General features: G+C 62.0%; 1 protein-coding gene across 1 annotated transcript in view; it reads right to left on the bottom strand.

Annotated features, from left to right (window-relative positions):
• The window catches only part of CNTN4 (contactin 4), a 249765-nt gene that overhangs the window by 83366 nt on the left and 141667 nt on the right, over window positions 1-24732 (bottom strand). The window contains 3 exon segments of the mRNA XM_036030242.1: window positions 4739-4923; window positions 5642-5744; window positions 9839-10036. Coding sequence (XP_035886135.1) covers window positions 4739-4923; window positions 5642-5744; window positions 9839-10036 — 486 coding nt within the window.

The raw sequence follows: 24732 nt of genomic DNA, 5'->3' as shown, positions 1-24732 counted from the left end.
GTTCTGTGTCTCGGGGAAATGGCTCACTTCCCTCTGCATCTCTGTGGGTCGGTCGCCCCGTTCGAAGTCCCTGGGTAGCAGTCACGGCACGGCGGTGCCTGACACAGGACACCGTCTCCTTCTTCCACGCTGCGTGGGGGTCTGCAGTGCTCACTGCTTAGTGCCTAGGCTGTATCTTGCAACTCCACGCCAGACGAAATCTCCGGGGAAGGCCTGCACTGGCTGGCTCGGCACCTTTATTTCAGAAGACGGTTAGGTCCGAACGCCTTTGGGGCACTACACTGGCTCCCACCCACTGAGCAGAATGAATCACCCTCCAGCAGGGCCGTCTGTTCCGGCTACTCCTGCCCTCTCAAGGCTTGGAACCGAAGGGTCCCTCCTCTAAAACACTGTAAGTTTTGTTCTCAAGCTACAAATACGAGGTTCATGGGTGCACTGAGTTTGACCCCGTGACACTGTGGGTCTCTCGGACGGACGAACGGTCTCCTCACTTCAGTCTTCTGGTCGACCAGCCGCCCGGGAACGGCCCGGATCCACACCTGTGCACGTGTGCCGGCCACTGCGGCGGCCTCTCGCTCCGACTGACGTTTGGGCCTCCGGGTTCTCTGTGCCCTCAGCTTCGCTCGAACTCTCCTTCTACGGCCTCTTCACCTCTTGGCCAAGTGCCTCTGCATTTCTGCTTCTGGAGGGGGAAGGGGAAGGGGGAGGGGGAGGGGGAGGGGAAGGGGGAGGGGAAGGGAAGGGGAAGGGGAAGGGGAGGGGAAGGGAGACGCCCCCGGGACAAACACCCGCAGACAAAGGCGGCGGTCGCCGTATGAGATACAGAGGTCGAACCACGGGCAGGCACGGGCCGGGGGCCACCCCGAGGCAGGCCCACTCCTGTTCACAGTGCCCCGTGGGTGAGTGGGACGGGCCCACGCGGAGGCAGGAAGCCGCGGGAGAGGGGATGCACGGGACTTGGGAGCGCGCTCTGCCGCTGTCAGTGCCCCATTAAAGGAACGTCACCGTCATTTCACGTTTCAGGCTGGTGTTTCTGGTGGCCCGCCGCCTGGTTCACCCAATTCTCTCGTGTCTCCACTGGGACGCCTGGCGGCAAACCCCCGGCCCCCGCTGAGCAGGGCCTTCCTTGTCCTCACACCCGAGAAGCCCGTCCCTGCCTCCTCCTTCCTTCGTACGCGTCACGTCTTTGTGGAATGCTCTCCGCACCTTCCCTCCTCACCAGTCTGCACTTGGCGGAGGCTCCGCCTCCAGGAAGCCCATGTTTTGGTCCGGCCCCAGGCTCTGCTCACGCAGGCCGGTGTCTGATTTCCGGCGGCGGGAGGGGCAGGCGAGCCTCGGGCCCAGCCCTGCCTCTCAGTGTCGACCTGAGGTAGCTGCGGCATCTCCGTGGGCGCAGCTCCCTCCCGGTGACCCGGCAGGTGTGGGGAAGACGCAGAGCCCTCCCGGCTCCGACTCCAAACCGCACCTTCGCTCTCTCCAGCTCCTCTCCACCCTGGAGCCCCAGCCACCAGCCCCTCTGGCCTGGGCGGCTCCCCGGCGGGCTGTGCCGCTCCGCTCCCGCTCTTCCTCATCTCTCGCTCAGTCACAACCGGCTGGAGGCCCTCCAGACGCACCGACTGGACTGAGTCGTTCCCCCGCGCAACGGCCTGAGGGGTTTCCACTGTTCTCAGAGCAAGAACCGAACTCTGCACCTGGCTTGCTGGGTCCTGCATGGCCCGCCCCCTCCGGTGCCTCTGGGGTCACGGCCTCTGTGCCTCCTCACCTCCTGCCTGGGCTGTCCCCCCGGCAGGTCGGCCCTTGCTCCCCTTTTCCGGGTCGGCGTGGAGGCTGGTTGGAGACGAGGCTCCCGGACCCCTGAGCTCGGAAGCCCTGTCCTGCTCCGTGTGATCACCGTCTTCGTAACTCCCGTCCCAGCGGGAAGTCCCCAGCTCATTCACTTGCCTGAGAGCACGTCGTCTGTCAGCTCCTGGTACAGCGCGGCCCCGGGGGGAGGGGGTGCTTTGTCTCCCTGCCTTCTCGCCCCACACCGCCCGCCGTGTGGGAGGACATGAAGAAAGCGTCCAACTAATGAGAAATGCATTACGATCATTTTGGAAAACTTCCACCTTTAGCAAAAAGGCCTGTAGTATTTTACCCCTGGAAATGTACAGATCTATTTTTAGCAAGTTTCTGTGCTGACGGATGTCTGAAAGAGCAGGTGAAAACTGGGCCACCGTGGTCAAGTACGGGTCACGGCCCAGGGACGCTGGGCAGCGGGGGGAGGGGGAATGTTCTGTGTCTGAACGAGCCTCACTCTGCACGCGAGCCCCGAACAGGACCGGCACCTGAGAGCCCGGCTGGCACAGCCGGCAGGAACACGCCCGCTGGGCCGGGGCTCCGTGGTTCGGACACAGCGGGTGGGGCGGGAGCTGGGGGGTTGGCCCAGCAGGCCTTTGGGGCAGTTCAGCCGGCCTGCGGGGTTGGGGGGAGCTGCCGCTGGGGACAGGCCAACAGAAGCTCACACACCTCGGGGTGCGGAGGGGAGCACGGACGGACGCCCGGGGCGCGACCCCTCGCACCCGGAAGAGAGGCCGGGGTCGAAGCGGGAGCCCCAGGGCTGTGGTCTCAGGGCACGGCCCCTCCCCACGGTGTTGGAGATTCTCTCGTCCCCACAGCGGGCGGGCAGGCTCGGGACTAGCGGCGGGGGCTCCGCTGTCCCCTCTGTGACCTGTGCCGTGACCCGAGTGACAGGGACCCCCCTCAGCTGGACGTTAGGGACACAGCTCGGGGGAAACTCGACAGACACCGAAAGACTCCCCGGACAGCCGGGCACTTCACGATCAGTCCTCTCCCTGCCGCTGGGCCGGCCGGGCGGAGGGCCACGAGTGACTGAGCACGGGTGCCCTGGCCCCAGCCCGGCTCCCGGCACCGCGGTGCTGGCAGCTGGGGAAAGGCCGGGCCGTTGCCCGAACTCGGGCCGACCGCATCTGCCGCCTCCCCACATGGATGCAGAAAACTCCCTGTGGGGGCGGGGGGACACTCCCACCACCTGGGCTTCATCTCGGGTCCCGACGCCCGACAAACACCCCCCCCACAGGGCCGGGGCCGCGGGGGGAGGGCTGACACCCAGAAAACCTCGGGAGAACTCTGCCCCCGGGGAGGGAGGGGAGCCGGCCCTCGGAAGGCACGGCGCCAGCGCGCGGTGACGGGGACCTTCATGCTGTGCCATCACGCTGGAAGCAGGATCTCACGTAAGAAAACCGTGAAAGTGAAGATGACCGCGGGCCGTCAGCTGAGCGGCTCAAGGATCACTTAGGAACAGCCGGCGCGGAGCTGAGAAGTCCGCTCAGCGAACAACAAAAGAAAAGAATCGCTGGCCGTCACCCGACTGTTTCCCGTTGTCCCCTCCTGACGTGAGGAAGCGCGGTCAGCCCGGCGAGAAGCAAGCACCCCGCGCACGCAAAACAGATGGCCGCGGGGTCTCCCCGGACAAGCCCGCCAGCTCCGGCCTGCGTTTCCCAGCCGGTGAGCGGTGGCGTCTCCGACCTTCAACCTGCCGAATCGGGTGCCAACCACCACGGTTTCAGCAAGCGCCGCTGTCCCTTCCGTGGAGCCCGCCCTTCGTCGGGGGCTGGGGGGCGGTCAGCCCTCGCTGCTGCTGGGGACGCTCGGTGGTGGCGGAGGAGGAGCGCGGCGGGTTCCAGCAGCGGGCGGTGTGCGCGCTGCAGAGGACGGCCCGTGCGTGCTCTCCCGCCCCCCGCCCCGCCCGGGGCCCCGTGGGGGGGTCTGTGAGGCCAGGGTGCTGAGGGCCCGTGGGACCGGTCGCGGAAGGTTAGCTGACTGTGGAAAACTCCACCCAGCGTCCAGTCATGCCTCTGAAATGCCTGTCTGCGGCCAGTGGACGCAAACTCTCGGGCCGTGCACCTGAAAGCCAAAGGCTGGGGGACAAGAGCGGCGGACACAGACCGACTTCCGTGCTCTCTGGGGCCGCGGGAAACGAGGACGTTTAGATGCGTTGGTTTGGTCACCCCTCCGCACGGTCCTCCTCATGGTGACGCCGCTGGTGCTTGTTTAAACCGTTCCTGAGCAGTCACCAGTCGGCAGCGTTTATTTCCAGCGACCGGGACACTTGGGGTGCGGGCATGGCCCCCCTTGGCAGAACGCAGGGCCCACCCCGTGGTTCCCCCCCCCCCCGAGGTTTCCAGCCACGCCCCCGAGCACGTGCTCGTGGCAGAGTTCCCACGACGTCTTTCTGGGCCGGCGCCCAGGGTGTGGCGGAACCCGGGCGGCTGCACCTACAGTCCCGGGGTGACAGCCTGGTCAGCCCCACTCAGTCCTGGGCAGTGTGTGCGCTTCGAAATGTTCAGGGAACTGAGACCAAAGAGGGGACGTGACGAGGGGTGAACACGGGCCCCAGACCTATACCCGAGTGAAGCCAAGGGCAGGGTCTCACAGACGGACAGACGGACAGACGGACGGACAGACAACCAGGAGGAAGAGAACACACGTTCCCCGCATCGGGCAGCGGCTCCCTCGTGCCCGTGTTCACCGGGCGCCGCCCCAAACACAGCGCCCTGATTTCTTCCTGCCTGCCCGTCACCACCCCCCCGGCCCCTCCCTCTCTGCACCCAGAGGCCTCCCGGGGGTTGCAAACGCCCGCTGGGCGCCCTCCCTCCCAGAGCCTGATGGCAAACCCCCTAACCTCACGGTGTGAGGACCGAGAGGGTCTGCGAACGAGCTGCCGGCGCCGGGAACTCACCGTAGAAAGTCAGCTGCCCCCTGGCCACGTTCCTGCCCCTGGAGTTCTCGGCCACGCACTCGTACGGGCCCGCGTCCTCCTGCTGGAAGTTGGGGATCTCCAGGACCCCGCTGGACTTGTGTCTCCGGGCCTTCCTCGCCAGCGGCTTCCCGTCCGCTCGCCTCCAGGTGATCGTGGGCACCGGGCTGGCAGCGGGGGGTGGGGGTGGGGGTGGAGGGGGACAGGGCGTGAGATGAGAGAAACGGCACCATTGACTCGAGCTGTGCCCCTCGGACCCCTCCCTTCTCGGTTCCGGGCAGAAAAGCTTGCCTCGTACAGCACACCCCAAACGTCACCCACTCGAGATTCCATCCACACCCACACATCTGATCTCATCCTGTCCTCAGTATTTCTATTAAAATGAGAACCTTCCCTGGGCTCGCGTGGGGTGATCTGTCCTCTATGAGATACTCGCAAAGCAGAGACTCTCCGGGAGACATGGGTCTCCCCTGCCTCGGGCCAGAGCAATAGGCAGAGGCCGGCAGTTCCCGGAGGAGCTCAGGGGAGGCGAGGTGCTGGGTGCACCCGGTGGGCTGGGGCCGGACCGAAGTCCGCAGTTTTCCACACGGTTGGCCCAGCTGCACATCAGGGAAGGCCCAGTCTCTCCCCATCAGCCTGGGTGGGACCGTGAGCGAGTCCCAGGTCTGAACAAGGGGGGAGAGGCCGTTTCGGACCTGTCCACCCTCCCTCCTCTCTGGCCACTCCCCGCCCCCCCAGGTCCCCTCCCTGTGCGGAGGGGACAAATTCACCCAATTACAAAGAGACAGGCTTGCTGTCCGGTCCCCTCAGAAGCCACCGCTGCCCCTCCCTGGGCGGTGGGCCCGGAGGGAGAAGGCTCGGGGGGGAGGGGGGGGCGGAACTCACTTGCCCAGGGCGAAGCACTCCAGCCTGGCCGTGGCACCCTTGGCCGTGGGGACCGTGTCTGGGAACTGCACCTCGATTTTGGGCTCATACTCGCCCATCACCCCTGCAAAGAAGGACAAGGGGCTAAGTCCCAGGGAGGCTTTCAAAACATGTGAATTGTTTCTCTGCTAACGTCCCCAGCAGCTCCCCCCGCCCCCCCCCTCCCCCACCACTGTGGGGCTCGCAGGTGTGAACCGGGTGGAGCTGCCCCGCCCACAGCAGTGGCTCCATCCTGGTGACAGCTGGAGGGACCCGTCCCAGCACACGCCACCTGGTGGCGTCAGTTCTCTCTGCATTCAGCTTCGCTTCTCAGAAAAAACTTTTTTTTTGTTAGTCATGGAAAAAATTGGAAGAGATAAAGTCTTAGTCACCCAGAACATCAAATACACTGTGTTTTTTTGGAAATACATTGCAGAAAAATTTTAAACACTTAAAAATACTTGCAGGCTTTATTCAATATCAGAAAGAACATTTCTGAGTCATCAGTGTGCGGCCACAAATTACTTTCTTTCACGTGCACGCTAATCTGAATTAATGAAAAATTAGTCCATGCAGAGGAACACCAAATGCCAGGATTTTTATTATGTTCCGCAACAATCTAGAAAGAATAATGGGAAACACACACAGGAAACAACCTTTAAGTTGCAGCCACGTGGCCAGGGGCACTCGGACCCTGAAGGCCACACTCTCCCGCTGTCCCCGCCTGCAGACTGACTCCACGGTCACGACCCAGAACCACCACCTAGCGAACACAGCCCGTGGTCTCTAAGGCAGCACGTCATGCTTTCTCCTCGGGACGCCCTTGACCCCGCCCACCGCTGCTTCCCACGAGCATTTCTGCTCCGTGTCTAGTCGCTGTCCGAGGCCCTGGCTAGCGGCGCCCGCGGGCAGCTTGGAAGCGCACTCGAAGACGCCAGGGGCCCCCACTCCCTCCTGGGGGCCGTCCGCAGTTAGGGGCAGGGGAGACTGGGGGAGTTTGAGCAGAGGCCGAGGGCAGAGGACGGGCGGGGACAGGCCCAACGACGGAGACGCGACGTCACGTGATCTGCAGTGCAGTCCTTTGGCATCGGCGGCTTCGGAGCCTGGGAAATGGGGATGGGGTCGTGTCCACACATGAGGACACCCACCCTGATGGTGGCTGGGGGCACGGCCGTCACTCGGAGGTGTGACGTCAGAAGTTCCAGGTTGACCAGAGCTGAGTGTTTACTTCCTTCCACAGGAGGGGGGGGGGGGCTTTGACACCGCAGTTCCCAAAGACACAGTCCGGCGTCGGAGTCCTGGCGCTCCGGACGCAGGCTTCCGAGGCTGCAGAGTGACCCCCGGCCGGCCAGCTGCTCTGGGGGACACTTACCCCCCCTGCAAACTCAGACCGCGGGTCCAGCCCGTGCCCGCCTCCTCCGAGCAGGCTGCCCTCTCCGAGGAGTGGCCCAGGGTGCCTCAGTCTCACAACAACAATCTGCCCGGCGTCCAAGGTTGCACGCCGGTCCCCGATTCCTCGCCGCACCACGGAACTAGACCGAAACACCCTGCACCCACTCAGACGCGCTCGGACTCAAATCCTCGCCTCCTCTGCGGTCCCTGGTGCTCGGGTGCGGGTCGGCCTTCCTCCGGGCCTTCTCCAGACGGGGGCGCCCCGCACGCATGGCTGCTGCGCTCGCCGCCAGGGGCTCGGGCACGGGGCTCCTCGCTCGCAGGTCAGACGAGCGGCCCTGGGCGCGGGGAGGAGGTGACCTGGTTCCAACCTGGACTCCGGCCGCCCTGCCCCCTGCCCCCTGTGCTGAGGCCTGCCCATGTGCTCCGTGCTCCCCCCCCACTGCCCCGGCGGGGTGGTCCGGGCTCGGCCTCTGCCCGGGCTGCGAGCCCACCTTCCACGCTCCTCGCTCTGACCTTCCCAGGGCCGACTCCTCATCACTCGGGTCTCAGTCCTGCGTGGCCTCCTCAGAAGCTTTTCCCCAAAATCCCTCCCCCTCCCCGGAGCCTCTGGTTTCCATGCTGGTTTGCTCATTTCTCTCCACAGCCACCGCGTTCCTGCCTTTGCTCTTGCTGGTGGCTGTCGCCTGTGTCCCCCAGCAAAGTGTCCCAAGTGCCGTGAGATGCAGCCTCACTGTTCTCGTCCTCTGGCACCCAGAGGAGGCGCTGTCCCACAGCAGGGGCCACGGAAGTGCACGCCCAGCTCACTAACAGTGAATGAACGAAGGAAATCGGCGTTACTGGCTCCAAAACCCCACCCACGCCGATGCTGTCGAGATGTTCAGGCCCTCCCTGCAGAGGTGGCTTGTGGGCACCACCCCGCACGGGGGCTCAGGGCCACAGCCCCTCCCTGCAGAGGTGGCTGGTCTGCAGCCCCCCGCATGGGGGCTCAGGGTCACAGCCCCGCTTGGGGACAAAGTCCCTTTGGCACGGAGGGAAGCAGAGCCCGTTTAGAGAGGCGTCTGAGTTGCAGCTTTGAACTTGCCGAGTTTTCTGCTGTAAAGTCGGGTAAGCTGTGGCACTGTGCATGGCCGGGGATTCAGAGGGGGTGCCCCACGGGGCTCCAGGGTCCCCGAGGTGGGGCTGGGCGGGACCTGGGGCCGTCATGGTGCCGCTCGTGTGTGGCCTCGGGGTCTGTCACTCCCCCTGCGTGAGCACCGGGCACTCGTCTTCAAAACGGGAAAGGGGGCCGCCCTCGGCCAAATGCTTCTCATGAAATGAGGCGATCGGTGAGGCCGTGCACACCCCACACAGTAAGCGCCTTGGGCACGCTCGTTACTGTGTTCTGTTCCGTGTCCTCACCGCTCGACGGGCCCAGTGACCCTGGTCGCCACGGAAGGTCTGATGTGATGTTGACGTGAAAAAACAGAAACCCAAACACATCGGCTGCGATCGCTTTCGTCACCGTGTCGGTGGGTGTGGAGGGACACAGGTCTTGTTTTTATTCATGTTCACTCGACAACTACCCAGGGGGTCCTCCACGGCCCAGGAGCTGGACGAGGGGCGGGGGCTGCAGCCGAGACGGAGGCACAGTGTGCGCTCCTTCAAAGGCCAGTTCACAGTGGGGCAGACGGGCACGCGCGGGTCGGGGCTCTGGGGGCCGGTGACAGGCCTTGCTGGCCTGTGGAGAGAAGGGCCCGGTCCAGCAGAGGGGGAGGGGCAGGTGGCAGAGACCTCCTGGGGGAGGTGAGGGGCCTGAGGGAACGGGAAGGAAGGAAGGAAGGAAGGAGCGGTGTGGGTCAGGGAGGGGGGCATTTCTGGAAGGCGGGGGAGCGCTCACAGACCCCGTGGGGAGCAGGGCCGCCGGGGCTGGGCCTGCAGGGCGGGACGGCCGCCTCTGAGACCACACCCTGTCACGGCACCCGTCTAAGTAACCGAGGGGCACTTCTCGGATTCTCTTGAAATGTTCCCACAGAAGCCCAGGGGAGGTTAAAAGGCCGTCCACATGAGCCCTGGCGGCCTGCGTCGTCTCACTGTGCTGGGCGCTGGGTCTCCAGGTCGGAACTCAGGTCAGCGTTTGGATGGCTGTGAACTTCGTCCCGGACAGTGGAGGATGCTTGGTCACATGATTCCCAGCCGGGACTGACCGACCACGTGATCACCCAGCCAGGACTGACCGAGCACATGATACCCAGCCAGGACTGACCAATCACGTGACTCCCCAGCCAGGACTGACCGATCACGGGATCACCCAGCCGGGACTGACCGATCACAGGATTCACCAGCCAGGACTGACATCGTACAGGATTACCCAGCCAGGACTGACCGATCACGTGATACCCAGCCGGGACTGACCGATCACAGGATTCCCAGCCGGGACTGACCGATCACGTGATTACCCAGCCGGGACTGACCGACCATGTGATCACCCAGCCAGGACTGACAGCCCAGCTGCCCGGCCTCCCACTTCCCTCTGCCCGGTGCGCACGTACGTGGGGAGAAGGAGGAGATGGAGTCCCGTGCCGTTCCTGTTCGCCCGAACCCACGCTCCGCTCCTGTTGAGCTAAGCAACCAGGATTCAGTTAGTTTTCCAAACGCAGTCACGGTTACCCCTGGCACAAGTGGGGAGACCAAGGGTGCTGGACGCAGAAAGCTTTAAAGGTTCCCCACACTGAACCTCCGACACTCCTGTCTGCGCGTGCACACCGCAGCTCCCGCACCCAGCTCGCGGGCCCCCGGGAGACTCACCGTCGCTCCTCAGGATCAGCGGGGTGGGGGGGCCCAGCACCCTGTGGCCTGGTCACCGTGTTGTGACCACGCAGGTGTAGTTGCCCACGTCCGACGCCTCCACCTTGGCGATGTACAGGTTCCCGGTCTCCTGGGAGACGAAGCGGCGGTTGTCCTGGTGGGACGGGTACTCGTTGAAGATCCAGGCGTAGCTCAGCCCTGAAAGCGGAAGGGACCCTCGTTACGGGCCGGGCTGGCTCGGGGGGCTGGGGCCGCGTCCCCGGGAGAGACGCTCAGGCGGACGGCACGCCGTCACCCGAGGGTGGAAACAGCATGTGACCGCCGTCCCTCCGTCCGGCTGTATCCCCGGGACCCGAATGAGAAGGGTGAGGAGAGGCCTGAGCAGGAGAGCCCCGTGTCTTTACGTCAGGGGAACAGGCCCGCGCAGTTTGCCAAGCACCCCGAGATGCTGGCCTGGCGGCTGCCCCAGTCAGACCTGGGCCGTCCACCCCACGGCGGCAAACACCAGGCCCGCGGGCCGAATCTGGCCTCCACCTTGTTCTCTCCGGCCCGGCACCTTGTTTCTACCCAGCGGCAGCCCTGAGCTCTTGATGAACTGTTAAGGAGTAGTCAGTCACATTTACACAGTCCTGGAGTAGTCACATCCACACATTCCTAACGTCACGTCCGGCCCTTGGAAGGCAGCCACGAGGCTGACGTGGCCCCCTGGGTGGACATGAGTCTGGCACCCCCGGTCTCAGCCCCGAGACGGCAGGGGGCCGCCCTGGGGATGGCGGACGGCGCCCTTCGTTTCGTGGGTAATAACCACTAACCGTGACGGCGCCTCGGAGTGCCTGCCATGTGCCTGCATCACCCCCGTGGCTCCAGCACGCTCCGTGGTTCCCACCAACGGAGAAGCGTCGGCATGGAGGATGAAGGAACCGGCTGACCGCTCCTACCCAGAGTGTCAGTCCGGTCCTCTCCCTCCCCCGGCAATGCAGACGCCTGCCCCTTCCCCACGGGTGCGTTCAGGCTCTGCCTGCGTCACTGCAGTGAGGTGGATAGTGGCTAGTACTGCAGCCAACGCTCGCTCAGCGCGCACGGACGGACGGACGGACGGTTGGCTGGTCCCAGGCATGTGAATCTGTCACTTAAAAACTAGCTGCAGAAATACTGTTTCCGTAAGGGAGTGACTACGAAGTAACAATTAAGAGCAACCTTCTCCCAAATACTATTCCACCCAGGACACCCCGGGGGTGGATGTCACCGACAGTTGTGTCCCCGAATGCACTGACCTGGTGCGGGAGGACGTGGGCGTCGTGTGAGCAAACGGGGCACCTGGCTCCCGTCTCAGGGGAGCCCCCCGGCGGGGCAGTGAGGTGACCGGCTGCCGTGAGCCTGTCACCAAGGACACCGGGCCGCCTGGGCTCCAGGCCCTCCGTGGTGCTGCCGGCTGCAGTGTGGCCTCCAGCTCCGTCCACAGCCAGGGCTGGGGAGAGGGGTCCGCCCAGGGGTTTCAGAGCCGGGGCTGGCCGGGCGCTCCCAGGCTGCCCTTCCACGGGACACCGGGTTCATGGCGGAGGGCACGCAGTGTCCTCGGGAACGGCCGAAGGGTCTGCTCAGCGTTGGACACAGGACCCTGAGTTCTCACTGAAGACTCAGTGAGGCCCGACGGGAAGTGGCCTCGGGGACCGCCGGGGCCTCCGTCACCCGCTGTGCACAGACCTGGGGGGGTCAGGGAGACTGCACCCTCCGGTGCAGGGCCTGAGAGAGGTGACAGTCCGCCCGGGAGCAGCCGCACGCGGTGCTGAGGCCTGTGCGACACAGGCAGGAGCCCCAGGCTGAGCGGGAGGGGATACTCCGGGTCGATAAAGGTGAGGCAGCGCGTACTCCCGGGAGCACCCAGCGTCGGGGCGGGAGAGGCCCCGGGCCGGTCAGGGCGGGTGCCACCCCCTGTGGCAGGTTCCCCACAACACGGGAGATTTCCTCCAGCAGCGTGGCCCTCCCCACTCGCCTGGGCGCGTTTCGGGCACCCCGGGGCGTCCCTGAGTCCCTCAGTCCTGTCCTGGCGCAGCGAGGGCACTGCCCACCCTGGAACGCGCTCCCGGGGGATCCGAGAGTGAACCGGCACCGCCGGAGTCACAGGCTGGGAGACCGACGGTGGTTTCCCGGCACAGTGGCCGCCAACCCACTGCTCTCCCAGGAGACAAGCAGAGGAAACTACGGTGTGTTTGTTTTCCTGAAGACGGTTCCCAAGCCCGTTGCTAGTGGCTACGGCGGCCAGGCCTTCTGAAGTTTGCGGGAGAACGCTGCTTCCGTGTGGACCCCGCGTGTCAGAAAAAATTCATCTGCTTTTTTTCTTGTTTTCTAATCTAAATTAAAAAAAAAAAAAACAGACCAGAAGACCCACATTCGGACCTGTGTCACCCAGAGAGTGCCTGTTAAACGTTCCCTTTCAACTGCTCGGCCCAGCGAGCCGGAGCAGGGTGTGACGCGGGTCTGTCGGAACACACGCGAGTGTGAGCACATGTGAGTGTGAGCGCTGAGTCCTGGGCACAGCTGAGTCATCCAGGTCCCTCGTGTTCCAAAAGTAAAAAATAAAAAACACAACATGCTGTTTTTCCTACTTGAGCATGAGGCAATTATTCTGGTGTCATCGCTGCCCCTTCTCGGCTGTGGCCTTGGGACACCTCTGTCCGGCCGGTCAAGTGCTCCGCTCCACCCCCACCCACCCCACCTGGAGGGCTCCGACGGTGACGTGGCGTTCAGGAGCACTGGGCTGAGCCAAGTGTAACAGATTTTCAAATTTCCCCTTTCAAAGCAGGCCAGAGACTTTTAGCACGTCAAGGATTGTGGGATTCCTTGGGGCGTGGTCAAGCGCACCTATCGGATCCCAGGAGGCCCCTCTCGGCCGTCCATACACACACGCTGCTCTTCCGGACATGTATTACCAGGCCACAAAGCGAGGGTGGGGATTCCTGAACTAAGAGAGGCAGAGACTTGGAGACACGGTGAGTATGATGCAAAGATTATTATTTATGTTACGGTGGCTTGGGGAAGAGCATTAGGTCCCGCCATGCACCGGAAGGCAGCAGCACACTCAGCTGATGCTGGACTCAGCCGCCCAGACCGCACTGACCGTTGGACACTGTAACCACTCCCCACGCCGAGGGCGGAGAAGCACGCGGCGGCGGCCCAGCAGAGTCTCCGGTGGTGGACGGTGCTGAGGCCGGGATCTAAGGGCAGTTGGACACTGTGACCTCTGGGAGCCCCGAGGGCAGAGGTCGGCCAGGAATCCGGGCTGGGGCCTAGTGAGGTCAAGCTGAGCTAAATGCTGAGCTCTCGAAGGGGCAGAAAAAGCCTCTAAGAAACACACATTAGTTTATTTTTCTTGACAGCAAATCATTGCCTGGACCTAGTACGTTTTCACTTCCCCAAGACAACGAGGAAGGAGCATACGGAATATAACACAACTGAAAACGCAGACCTCAGAGCAGGCAAGACCCACCGAATCCCGGTTTGGTTTCTTCCTTCTGGAGACAAAGAGGAAGAAAACAGCTGGAGGACTCACGCACTGGCTTCAGACCACAGCGCAAACCCGGAGGAATGAAACCACGGTCAAAGCCACAGGAATTACAGCGGTCTGCTGGTACAGACACAGACACACAGGTCCACGGGACACCACAGGGAGCCCAGAGACAAACCCACACATACACGGTCAGGGGATTTATTGAAAAGGAGCCAGGAACACAGTGTGGGGGGGACGTCGGCCTCTTCAGCGCACGGTGCTGGGAGCGCCGGGCGGCCGCACGCCGAGACTGAAGCCGGACGCTCACCGTCCGCAGAGGCCGACCCCACGTGGGCCAGTGACGCGCGTGGAAGACGGAACCCCTGGGCCCCGGGGAAGGCGTGGGTGGCGGCTCCTCTGCACGGGTCTGGCCTCTGGCCTTTTGGACCCGACACCCAAAGCCAAGGCGACAAAAGCGAAAATAAGCCAATGAGACGACACGTATTTACAGATCCCACGGCGGGTGAGGGACGGACATCTGAGGTGTATAAAGAACTCCCACAACGGGAGCAAAACCGGAAATCGTTAAAAAGCGGGCGAAAGATCTGAGCAGACACTTTTCCAAAGGAGAAATACAAATACAACTGGCCAGCGGGTATCTAACAAGATGCTCAGCATCACTAATAATCAGAGAAATCAAATCAAAACTGCAAGGAAGTATCGCCTCGCAGGACGTCACCTGTCAGAGGGGCTGTTTTCAAAACAACAAGCAATAACAAGTGTGGGCAAGGGTGTGGAGAGAAGGGGCCCTGTGCATCGCTGGTCGGGCTGTAAACTGGAGCAGCTGCATGCAAAACCGGCATGGAGGCTTCGGAAACAATGACAATAAACATGGAGCCCTGGCTGGTGTGGCTCAGTGGACTGAGTGCCGATCTATGAACCAAAGGGTCACTGGTTCGATTCCCAGCCAGGGCACACGCCTGGGTTGTGCGGGCCAGGTTCCCTGTGGGGATGGGGGGGCATGCAAAAGGCAACCACACATTGATGTTTCTCTCCCTCTCTCTCCCACCCTTCCCCTCTGTCTAAAAATAAATACATAAAATCATTAAAAAATACAAATGAAACCACTTTATGATCTAGTAATCCAGTCTCTGGGTACTTACCCAAAGGAGATCAAAGCACTAAGTCAAAAAGACATATGCACCCCTACGTTCCGTGCGACATTATTTACAACAGCCAGGGTACAGGGAACAGCCCAAGGGCCGTGGAGAGACAAACGGACAAAGAAATGGTGGCATCGATGCACAGTGGAATGCTACTGGTAACGAAAAAAGGGTAAAATCTTGTCATTGTCACCAGAGTGGATGGACCTGGGGATATTATGCTAAGTGAAACGAGTCGGAGACAGGCAAACACCACACGCCCTCTCTTACACGTGAATCTAAAAATCGGTCCATCGAGCTCATAGATACGGAGAGTGGATTGGCGATTGCCAGGGTGCTGGTGGGAGAAGTGCGAGAAGGGGATCAAAAGGTAGAAAAAAAGTTTTTAAGGTTTTTTAAACCCATCAAAACAAAATTTCCTAGCCACTCCATCCCTTCAACAGGCAGCCAGCCAGTCTTTGGCTCCCCTTCTCACTGCCAGCCTGCACGCCCGCGGCTTTTCAGGGTTCGAACCTCGGTGTCGGTGCCATTAAAGAAACACGGAGGCTCTGAGGCCGGGACCGGGTGAGGCTGGAGCGTGGGGGCCAGCAGAGCAGGCTGGCCTGCCCCCCCCCCCCCCACAGCTGCCCCACCGCCCAGGCCCCCCTGGGGACGCAGGAGAGCTGTTGGCACCACAAAGACAGAGCCAGCGAAAGAGTTTCACTCAGCCGAGATACACTTTCCCCCTAAGCACCAACGTCTGTTTTCATCAGAGCCGACACGAAGGCCAGGAGGAGGAGTCAGGGATGCACTCTCAGCCTCCGGAAAGCAAAGCCGAGGCTCCGCAACAAAGATGCATCCTGGGCGCCACCGCCCGCCCGCGGGGATGTCCCCCACCCAGAGTGCTGTCCTCGGGGCCTCCGCGCCGTGTTTGCGCTAGCTCAGACCTGACAGTTTCCTTTTGATAAGCCTCCCCACACTAATTGCTCTGGAAGCGACAGGCAGCTCCTGTCCCACTGGCAATGTGTCGCAGCGCAGCGGAGTAAACAGGGGCTCGGAATGCAACATTTAATCATGTTGCGACGCTCAGCGGAAACACACAGCGGAGACTGTTTGTAACAAACGTGAACGCGACACCTGTGGAGGCGGAAGGAGCCGGGCTGGTTTTTCTGGCTGGGGGCGTGGAAATCCACGGGAAATTAACTAGAAAAGGTCACTCTTCACTGGTCCCCTCTTCCATGCCTTGGGGCCAGCAGCAAGGGAGGTGTGGCGGCTGGTTTTAGAAGAAGACCTCAGTCGAGCGATCTTCGAATGCCGGGACCCACGGGCGAACCCGCCGGCCGGAGTGCTCTGGGGGAGGCCCCTAACGCGCCCCCGACACGCATTTCTCTCTGGAGTGCAGCTCTGCTTCGACACCGGCTGAGAGCTGTCCCCAGGAGGCAAAGGTGCCCGTGTGCAAAGACTCCTCTCTTCGCCCTCTGAGCTCTAAACCCGAGAGCCCCCCAGCCCCTCCCTCCAGTGTACAGACAAGGTGACCGAGGCTGGAGAAAGACGTGCCCGGGTCACAGTCCCCGGGGTAAGTGGCCGGTGTGGGGCTGCCAGGCAGCTGAGAGAAGAGTGTTTTCCCACGACACGCTGGTGAGACAGCGCGAGCGGGAGGGACCCGGGGACCTCTGGCCTCTGGGAGGGGAGGCGGGGAGGGCTCTGGGACACACCTCTAATCCTGCACAGACTCGGAGTGGTCGCTGCAGGACCCCTGTGCACTGTCTCCTGTGGGCGGCGCTATGGGGGCAGCAGGGTGGGGAGGTGTCGGGGAGCAACTGGACTCTGAGGGGCTGCAACGGGACGCATGCGGCACCTCTGTTCACTGCGGGGGGTCGGGGGGGGCACCCGTTGGTGGCCACGGCCTGTTGCTGAAATCAGGCAGGAGCCGAGAGGTCACCCACTCCGGATGCCCTGTGGCCCAGAGAACTGGGTCCAGGCAGGTCCCCCAGGCAGGCTCAGACACTGGTTTTCATTACTGGCCAGTGCTCAGTGGGCCAGGGGTGGCGCACACCTGTCACTGGGCCCCTGGTGCCGCGCCCACACCCACGGAAGACACTGGCCACTGACTACGCCGGACACAGGTTCACGGCCATTCTTGACACACCGCGTCAGGCTCACGCAGCCAACCTCCTCGCCACCTTCACGAGTGGCTGGGGGAAATGCAGCGGTGGCCACGTGAGGCCAGGGTCACAGAGGACCTAGAGCGAGATGCCGCCCAAACCGGGAGGCGCCTCTGAAAGACACCTCCTGAGCACCCTCTGCAGGAAGGGCGTGTGGGTGTGAGCACTCTTTCTTTGTCACTGGGGTGCAGGGGCAGGTGCGGGGGGGGGGATGTTTTCCCATCAGGTGCACGCCCTTGAACGTTGCATTGCCCTGGGGTCCGGCTTCTGACCTCCCCCCTCTTTCAGTCACTTCTCATTTTCTTGCCTCTGCTTTTATGGGGTAAGCTGGGGATGCAGATTTTTTAAAAAAGATATGTAGGTGGAAGTGAAGGCATTTCACTTGAAGGCAATTTAACACATGGCTTTGACAATAAGCCAATACGAATGCAGATGGAAGGGCTTTTTAAGCAGCCCGGGCGGGCAGCTGGTCGCCTCCCGACCTGTCCCCGCACTCCCGGGGGGCGAGGCGGGCTGTCCTCCGCTTTCAGAAGCGCATCAGTAACAAGTTTGGGAAGGACCACGGGGCCTGCCTGGGGTCGGCAGGCTGGCGCCTCTGCTGGGAAGTAGGCACATCCGTTCCGCGAGCCCGCTCGGCCTCTCCGGGGAGGCTGGCCTGTGGCGGCTGGTGGCTCACGGAACGCACTTAACTCTCCCAGGTGTGTCTTACGGTTCCACAGGCTTTAAAAACGCCAACGATCAAGTGGACGTGAGGGTGTAAGGACTTTCTCCAACGTCCGTCCTCAGCAGGCAGCGGGGCGGCGCTGCCTTTCTTAGTGCCAGGGGGCTCCCGGGCCGTCAGAGGGCTGTGCCCTCACCGAAGGCAGGCGGCGGGCGGCGGGCCCAAGAACCTGCCCTCCTAACCGGTTCCCGGGGCTGCCGACCTGCGGGGGCCGGAACGCTGCTGCTTGGGAAGCTCCCACCAACCGCGCGGGGGTGCTGAGAGCTCAGTAGCAGCTTCCACGAGGAGCCCCGGGACCTCTCCGGGGCGAGGTCTCCAGCCACCCTGGTGCCGGGACCGATGACACGGCGGGCACTTGGGCCTATGGCCGCTGGCGTGGGAGACGGAAGCCCAGGCACAGGCCCGGAGCTCACTGCTGTTCCCAAGCGGGCCCCGGAGCCCGCAGACCCAGGCTGGCCCGAGCGTTTGGCTGGGACGGGGGTGGGCATGGGGCCGAGGCCACGCAGAACCGACACTCGCGCTCTGAGCGTGACTGCGGCAGGGGCGGCCCAGCTGGCTCGGTGGGGCTGGACCACAGGGCCAGGGCGCGGAGGCGCCGCGTCCCTGCACCGGGAAGGGCACGCTGCTCACTGGGGTTACGGCTTCTCCCTCCTGTCGTCCTCGCGGTGGCGTTGAACGGTGCTAAGGGCGCTGCCGTGGTTCACAGAGACACAACGGAAGTCGGCCTGCGAAGTGTCAGTCCCTTGGAGCAGAGGCGTTGTTGGACAGTCACGTTTAAAGTACCTCAGACAACTGCGCAGTAGGGAGAGAGGGACAGTCCGAGTTGAATGTGCCCGCCGCTGGAGGGGACCCCATGCTTCCAGGGGCGACAGGGCACTGGCCACAGCCAGGGGCGGATGCTCTGGGCTCCAGGCTCCCTGCAGCGCCCCCTGCTGGGTCCAGGCCCTCCTGGGAGGTGGTGGTGTCTCCCTCCGCTGGGGGGGGGTCTGCCCCACCAGCACGTGGATTCCCGGCCCCGAGGGCTTCTGTGCTGCTCCGCCTTCCTCATCCTTGCCCCAGCACCTCCCACCCTGGTGCGGGGGCCTCTCCGGCGCGGCCCACAGGGCCCTGGCCGGTCCGGGCCTCTCTGGGCACAGCTCTGAGTCACAGCCGTCCTTCCCACGCGAGTCCTCCCGGCCGCTGCCTCCGGACTCGGCGAAAGACCTCCAGCTGGTACCCAAGTCCTCCCACGGCAGCGCTCCAAACGAGCCAGTCCTCGCTCCCACGCGTCTGGCTGTGTAAGTCCCCGCTCCGGGCAGCACTCCCCCCATCCCCCCGCCCAGGGGCTGTGGGGCTCTCAGAAGCTGAGGGGTGGTGGTGCTGATTAATCTGTTCATGGGCACACGCCGGTTCCCTCGAGGACCACCTCCCGTTGCAAAGATAAGGCACCTTGGAAGGCTCTGCCCACCTCTGTCTTGGGTTAGGTGGAGAGCTCAGCTTTTAATTTGTGTGTGTGTGTGTGTGTGTGTGTGATGTGCACTCCTCAACAAAACTGTATTTTAGGAAAGGTTCCTAATACAGTGTAGGGTGCTTGCAGCGAGGTAGAGAAGGAGTCGCTGATCCGAAAGGAAGCGGAAATGCGGTGTACAAAAAGCTATGAGAAAACTCTGAAAGTTCTTAGCAAAACAGACCTACCCAAAGAAACAAGAACAATCTCAAATCAACAATCCAGCTTTCTACCTAAAGGGACTTCAAAGAGAAGAACAAACAAAACCCACAGGAAGTAGAAGGAAGATAGATAATAAAGACCAGAGTGGAAATAAATGGAGCAGACACCAAGAAGGCAGGGGAAATTTTCAGTGAAACCAAGAGCTGGTTCTTTGAAAAAGTAAGTAAAATTGACCAGTTGTCAGCTAGACTTGCTAAGAGAAAAAGACAGGGCTCCAACAAATGAAACCAAAAATGAAGGAAAAGAAGCTACAACTGATGTAACAGAAATACTAGTTGTAAGAGACTACTATGAACAGTTTACATGTCAACAAATGAGACAACTTAGGAGCACTGGGTAGACTCCCTGAAAGCCTACCGTCTTCCAAGGACTAAAACGTGAGATGTGACATCTGAATGCACCAGCTACTAGAGAGGAGGTTAAATCATTACTCAGAGGCCTCCCAACAAACACAAGTCCAAGACCAGACAGCCTCCCAGGGGACCCCACCCAGCACTCAAGGAGCCGATACTGCCTGTCCCGCTCAAATGCCCCCGAGAACCTGGAGAGGAGGGAAGCATCCCAACTCATGCTAGGAGCCCAGCCCCACTCCGATACCCCAGCCAGACGAGGATGCCACGAAATAAGAAAAATGAGAGAAAATTACAGGCCAATGTTTTGATAAACATAGGTGCGGAAATCCTCCACAAAATATTGGCACACCAAATTCAACAAAGCATTGCAAGGCTTACACACCGTGATCAAGGGGTGTTTATTACAGGGGTGCGAGGGTGGCCCAACGCCTGGAAATCATTCATTCAATACATCACGTTAACAAGATGAAAAATAAAAGTCACAGGATCGCATCCATAGATGGGAGAGGATTTGACAAGGATGCCACATGTGCTGACAGTGAAAACCGACAAGAACGTGGGTACAGAGGAACGTGCCCCCGCGTCACAGGAACCGTCCGTGACACACCTGCCGCTTACGCCGCGGCCAGGCGTGCAAATCTGGAAGTTTTCCCTCTACGATCGGAAATTATTCAGCAAAGAATCAGACGTGCTAGCCACAGGAATCGGGTAAGAAAGAGAAGTAAAAGGCGCCCACACTGGAGAGAAGGAGGCGAAACCGCACTGTTTGCAGGTGCAGAGCGGGCAGACACGCCGGTGAAGGAAGGGAGCGAAACCCCGCCCCCATCCAAGTGTCCTCCCACTTCGCAGGAACGGGGGGGGGGGGGGGGGAAGCCGGGGGCAGGCGCCGGACAGAGCCGTGGGGGGAGCAGAGAGATGCCTGGGCACCTGGGAAACTCGGCCGTGCAGGTACTCTTGGAGCTCACTCCACGGATATTGGCCGGACAGACCCGGCAGGACACCGGGCCCACAGCCCTCCTCTGCGGCAGGGAGCGCGCCGGAGCGGCAGCGAGTGCCGCTGAGGGTGCCGTCGTGGCACGCACGTGGTCCGTCCGGTCAGTAGTGCCCGACGGCAGAGGCAGGACCCGGAGCCCCCAAGCCCGGTTTCGGCACCCACCGCCCTCCTCTCACGGTGCAGGTGACCAGACGGGAGGCGGTGTCCTCCATGGACTGTGGCCAATCAGTGTCCCTCACCCTGGATTTTCTCACACGTGAAGCAGGGCCAGCCCCCACCCTCTCCTTAGAGACTCGACAACAAAATCAGACCGTCCTTGTGACAACGCGTGCAGACACGAACATGCCAGCGAGGGCGAGGAACCGCGGCGGGGCCAGGACTCCAGACGGATTTCGGCCTGACCCCCGGCTCTGCCTGGCGGGCCCTGGCCGTGGAGGGCTGTGCTGGGGCTCCTGGGGGTCCTGCCTGCCCTGGGACGCCCATCCCGGGCGGGAGCGTGAGCACAGAGACACGCGTGGCGGTGGTGCACGACTAGCCGGGGGGGAGGCAAGCCCTCCGGGGGGAGGCGCGGGGCCCAGGGCCGAGCTTCCCATCCCTCTCTTCCCAGAAGATGCAACACTGTGCAAGCAAGTGGGTATTCCTTCACCAGGCTCCGAGGGCTGCCATGCAGACTGAATTAAATCACACACATAAAAAGCTCAGAAAAGTGCTCAGCAACATCCAGTGGAGAGGGATTAACGTTATTGTAGCATGAAAATCACACATGCGGCCGTGTCTCACCCACGGAAAATCCTCCTTTGTGTGGACGAGAGCACAAGTTAATTACCTCTCCCCGAGAGTGGCAAAACAACGCAACGCCGGCGTGCTTAAGTGCGCGTCGGCAGCGACACCGTGCGCGGCGCCCGCCTTCGATTTCCAGCTCCTCACCTGTCACTCCAGATTGGCCGAGTGTTTGACAGATGTTCAATAATTGACACAGCTTATCTTCTTCTCCCAGGCTCCATCCCGCTCGCTTGCCAACATTTCCAGTTGCCACAGCAACCGTAAACAGTAATGATTATTCTGACATGCCAAGGGGATTTAAACACATTCTTAAGTTAAGAAAAGAAAAATCCCTCAGGGGGAAAAAAAATCTATCCATCTCTGGGAAGATGAAAAATATTGACGACGTAAATTCCTCAGTTATTGCGTTTATTAGAGCGGGGTCCGCGAACTCGGGTTTTCGGTTGCATTCGGCTTTGTCTGGTGGGTGGGGGACGGGGCCTGTCGGGTGCAGGCTCGGGTCCCCGTGCTGGAACACAGCCTCGGGGCTGCAGGAGCGGAACCGGGGTGCGCTGTCAGGCCCGGCCATGCACGCCGTCCCACACTGTGACGAGGACGGAGACGCACAGCCCTGACATCGCCTGAGGGGAAGTGACGGGCTGTCGATGCTCCAGGGGACTCGGGAGGGGCAGGGACAGCCGGCACCTGCCGCGCTTCCTTCCCGCCGGCGGACCCCGGGCCCGCTCCGTGGGGGAGCCGTGCCCTGCTTCCCATGCGCCCGGCGTGACAGCTCGTGATCGACGGCTGACACTCACGCAGTGACAGACTTTACCCAGAACGCCACATCGATGGCGTCTCAGGAGAAACCGTGAGGCTGGGCAATGCCCGAGCGCCCACACTTTTCCAAGGCCGTACCCGGCCTGAGGCCTGAGGCGAGCAGCGGCCGGCCGGCCCGATGGGGCCCAAGTCCTTCCTGACCTGCGGCATCCCATCATCCCACCCACCCGGCCCAGGGAGAGGACCCAATTCTGGCGTCCGGCCGCACCCCGCCCACCACAGACACATGCACAGTGGAGGTCCCGAGTCCCATCAACCCCTAGCACTCTATGCCCCTCGGGCTCTGTGGGAAGCAGGGGCCGCGGCGTCTGCACCCGACCCTGCTGGACTGGCCCTGGGGGGCTGCTTCCGTCCACCCCATCCACCTGTCAAGGTCACTGTCAGCCATGTCTCCAGGCCGCACTCTGCCGGCCGGGGACTGGTGCCCTGCGTCTGGCTGGGAGGGTGCAGCGGACCTCACGCCCCGGCGGAAGCCGCCCCGCTGGGCTCCTCGGACTGACTGCGGGGACGACTGTCATCCCTGGGCCTGTCCCTCCCGGGGACTCCGGAAGCTGCGCCTACAGACGTGCTACAAGAGGTCTGGGCTCCTGTGTAAGACCCAGCCCTTGTAAGAAGCCAAGAAGCTCCACACTCCATGATGTGATTCTTGATGCTCTGCTCTCAAAGTATCACTCGGGAGAACGGGAAATGGTCCCCGAGAGCCCGGGCTGCCGTGCGGGCCATTCCAGGGCCCCTGCCCGAGGCAAGCACCTGTCCCTGCCTGTCGGCAAGTGCCATGCCCTGGGCTCAGGTGGGCCGGGTGACCCTGCAGGGATCACGTCGGTCTGGGGCCCCCGCTGAGCCTCGGGATGCCCTGCGTGCCCTGCAGCCGCCATCAGCTGCACCCTGGGATCTCCCAGGCAGCCTGCCCTGGTTCGGTGTCAGCGAGGTCCTGGCAGTGTGAGGGCCCATTGCTGACGTGGGCAGGAAATTCCTCCTAGAGTAGCCTGACAAGTAACCTGTCAGAGGCAGCCTGGAACCTCTCAATACATATACGCTTCAGAGAAATAAAAAGCATTCGTCCAGCCCTGGCTGGCGTGGCTCAGTGGATTGAGCACCAGCCTGTGAACCAAAGGGTTGCCGGTTTGATTCCCGGTCAGGGCACATGCCTGGGCTGCGGGAGAGGCAACCTACCCATGGTTCTCTCACAGATGGATGTTTCTCTACCCCTCTCTCCCTCCCTTCTACTCTCTCAAAATAAATAAATGAAATCTTTTCGAAAAATCATGCATCTACAGAGGCCTAATATATTTTTGTTTTCATCACTGTTTGTTTGTTTTTTTGGCACAAAGCTGACACTTGCCCCCCCGGGCCAGTGGGCTTCCGGTTTCCTCTTTCCGGCCCTTGGTTCTTACCCACGTCTCAGGTGGACTACCACACACCCCAACCGAGGGCTCAAGGCGCTGTTGGCTGAACTCAGAGAACTGTTTTCTCACAACACCTGGGACAGCCTTGGCCGGCCGTGCCGGGGCGCTCCTTTGCCGGTATGTAAGGAGAAGGAGATGATGCTTTCAGAGCGCCCGGGCCCCGGGGGCCAACCTCACGGTCAGGGCTCCCTCTCCGAGGAAGACTTGGGACGTGGGCCTCAGCGTGGGTTTTCTCTCACTGGAGGCGGGCTGTCGCCAGGCTAGAGGAAGGAAGCCATCAGCACGACACTCGTCATTCAGTGGACCGTCGCCTGCTTTGGTCTGGGTGAGCCCCGAGGTGCGGGTGCCAGACGCCCCTCTCGGCTGTGTCTCTGACCCCACCAGGCACAGCGGCGGGGACCCGGAGCGGCAGTGGGTGTTGGGCAGGGAGCCCACGGCCTCCGGTGGGGCGGTCCACTATTGGTGGAGAGAGTCACTGGGCAGTTGACGCACACACGTCAGACTCTCCAACTGCCCTCGCGTGCCCTCGGGCCACGGCACTGGCAGGAGCGGCAGGCAGACCTCTGCGTGGGGTCACCAGTCAGCATCTGGGCCGGGGCCCCGAGTGAGCAGGGGAGCAGCTCACGGAGCAGCGCACAGATCACACACCCCAGGGCCCTCGCCCCGAATTCTTCCTAGTTGGTGTTATTTTTTGCAAGGCGCAGGGCCTGAATGGCAAACGCATCCTACCCGTCCGTGAGCAGAGACTGTTGGCCCTGTCGCGTTTCTTACCCTCGCTGCTGAAGCAAGCGGACTGCACTGGCTCAATCCTGGCTGCCTCCCTGCACTGGCTCAATCCTGGCTGCTCCTGCTGCCACGGGAACAGGCCGGGTGGGAGAGGGTGTTTGCCGGAGGCACGCACAACAGCCCTTCCACACCCTGCGCCTCATTCCGAAGGTGTGTGCTAAACACAGCAAAGGGGAGCGTTTGAAGCTGGGATTACGGAGGACAGACTTACACTCCCAGCCTATCTTTTAATGAGGTCGAACATTCTCGTTCTGGAAGCTTCCACACAGCATGCAAGCCACTGGACCCTGAGCTCTGTGGATGGACCCTGACATTCAAACAGGGATGTCACTTGTGTGTAACAGGGTAGGGGGCGCCTTGGCCGGGCCTGGCCGCCCATTGAGGCCACTCGTGGTCAGGAAAATGACAGGGCAGTGTTTCGTGCTTAGTGTCCTCGGCCCCGAACCTCTGGGTGTCACTCAGCCTTGGCCCCCAGTGTGCACGAGCTCCCCGGAACCCTGTGCGCCCCGAGATAGCTTATGCTAATTGCATTT

Source organism: Phyllostomus discolor, chromosome 7, assembly GCF_004126475.2.
Source record: "Phyllostomus discolor isolate MPI-MPIP mPhyDis1 chromosome 7, mPhyDis1.pri.v3, whole genome shotgun sequence".
In the NCBI taxonomy this organism is placed as follows: Eukaryota; Metazoa; Chordata; class Mammalia; order Chiroptera; family Phyllostomidae; genus Phyllostomus; species Phyllostomus discolor.
This window is presented reverse-complemented; position numbering and strand designations above follow the sequence as displayed.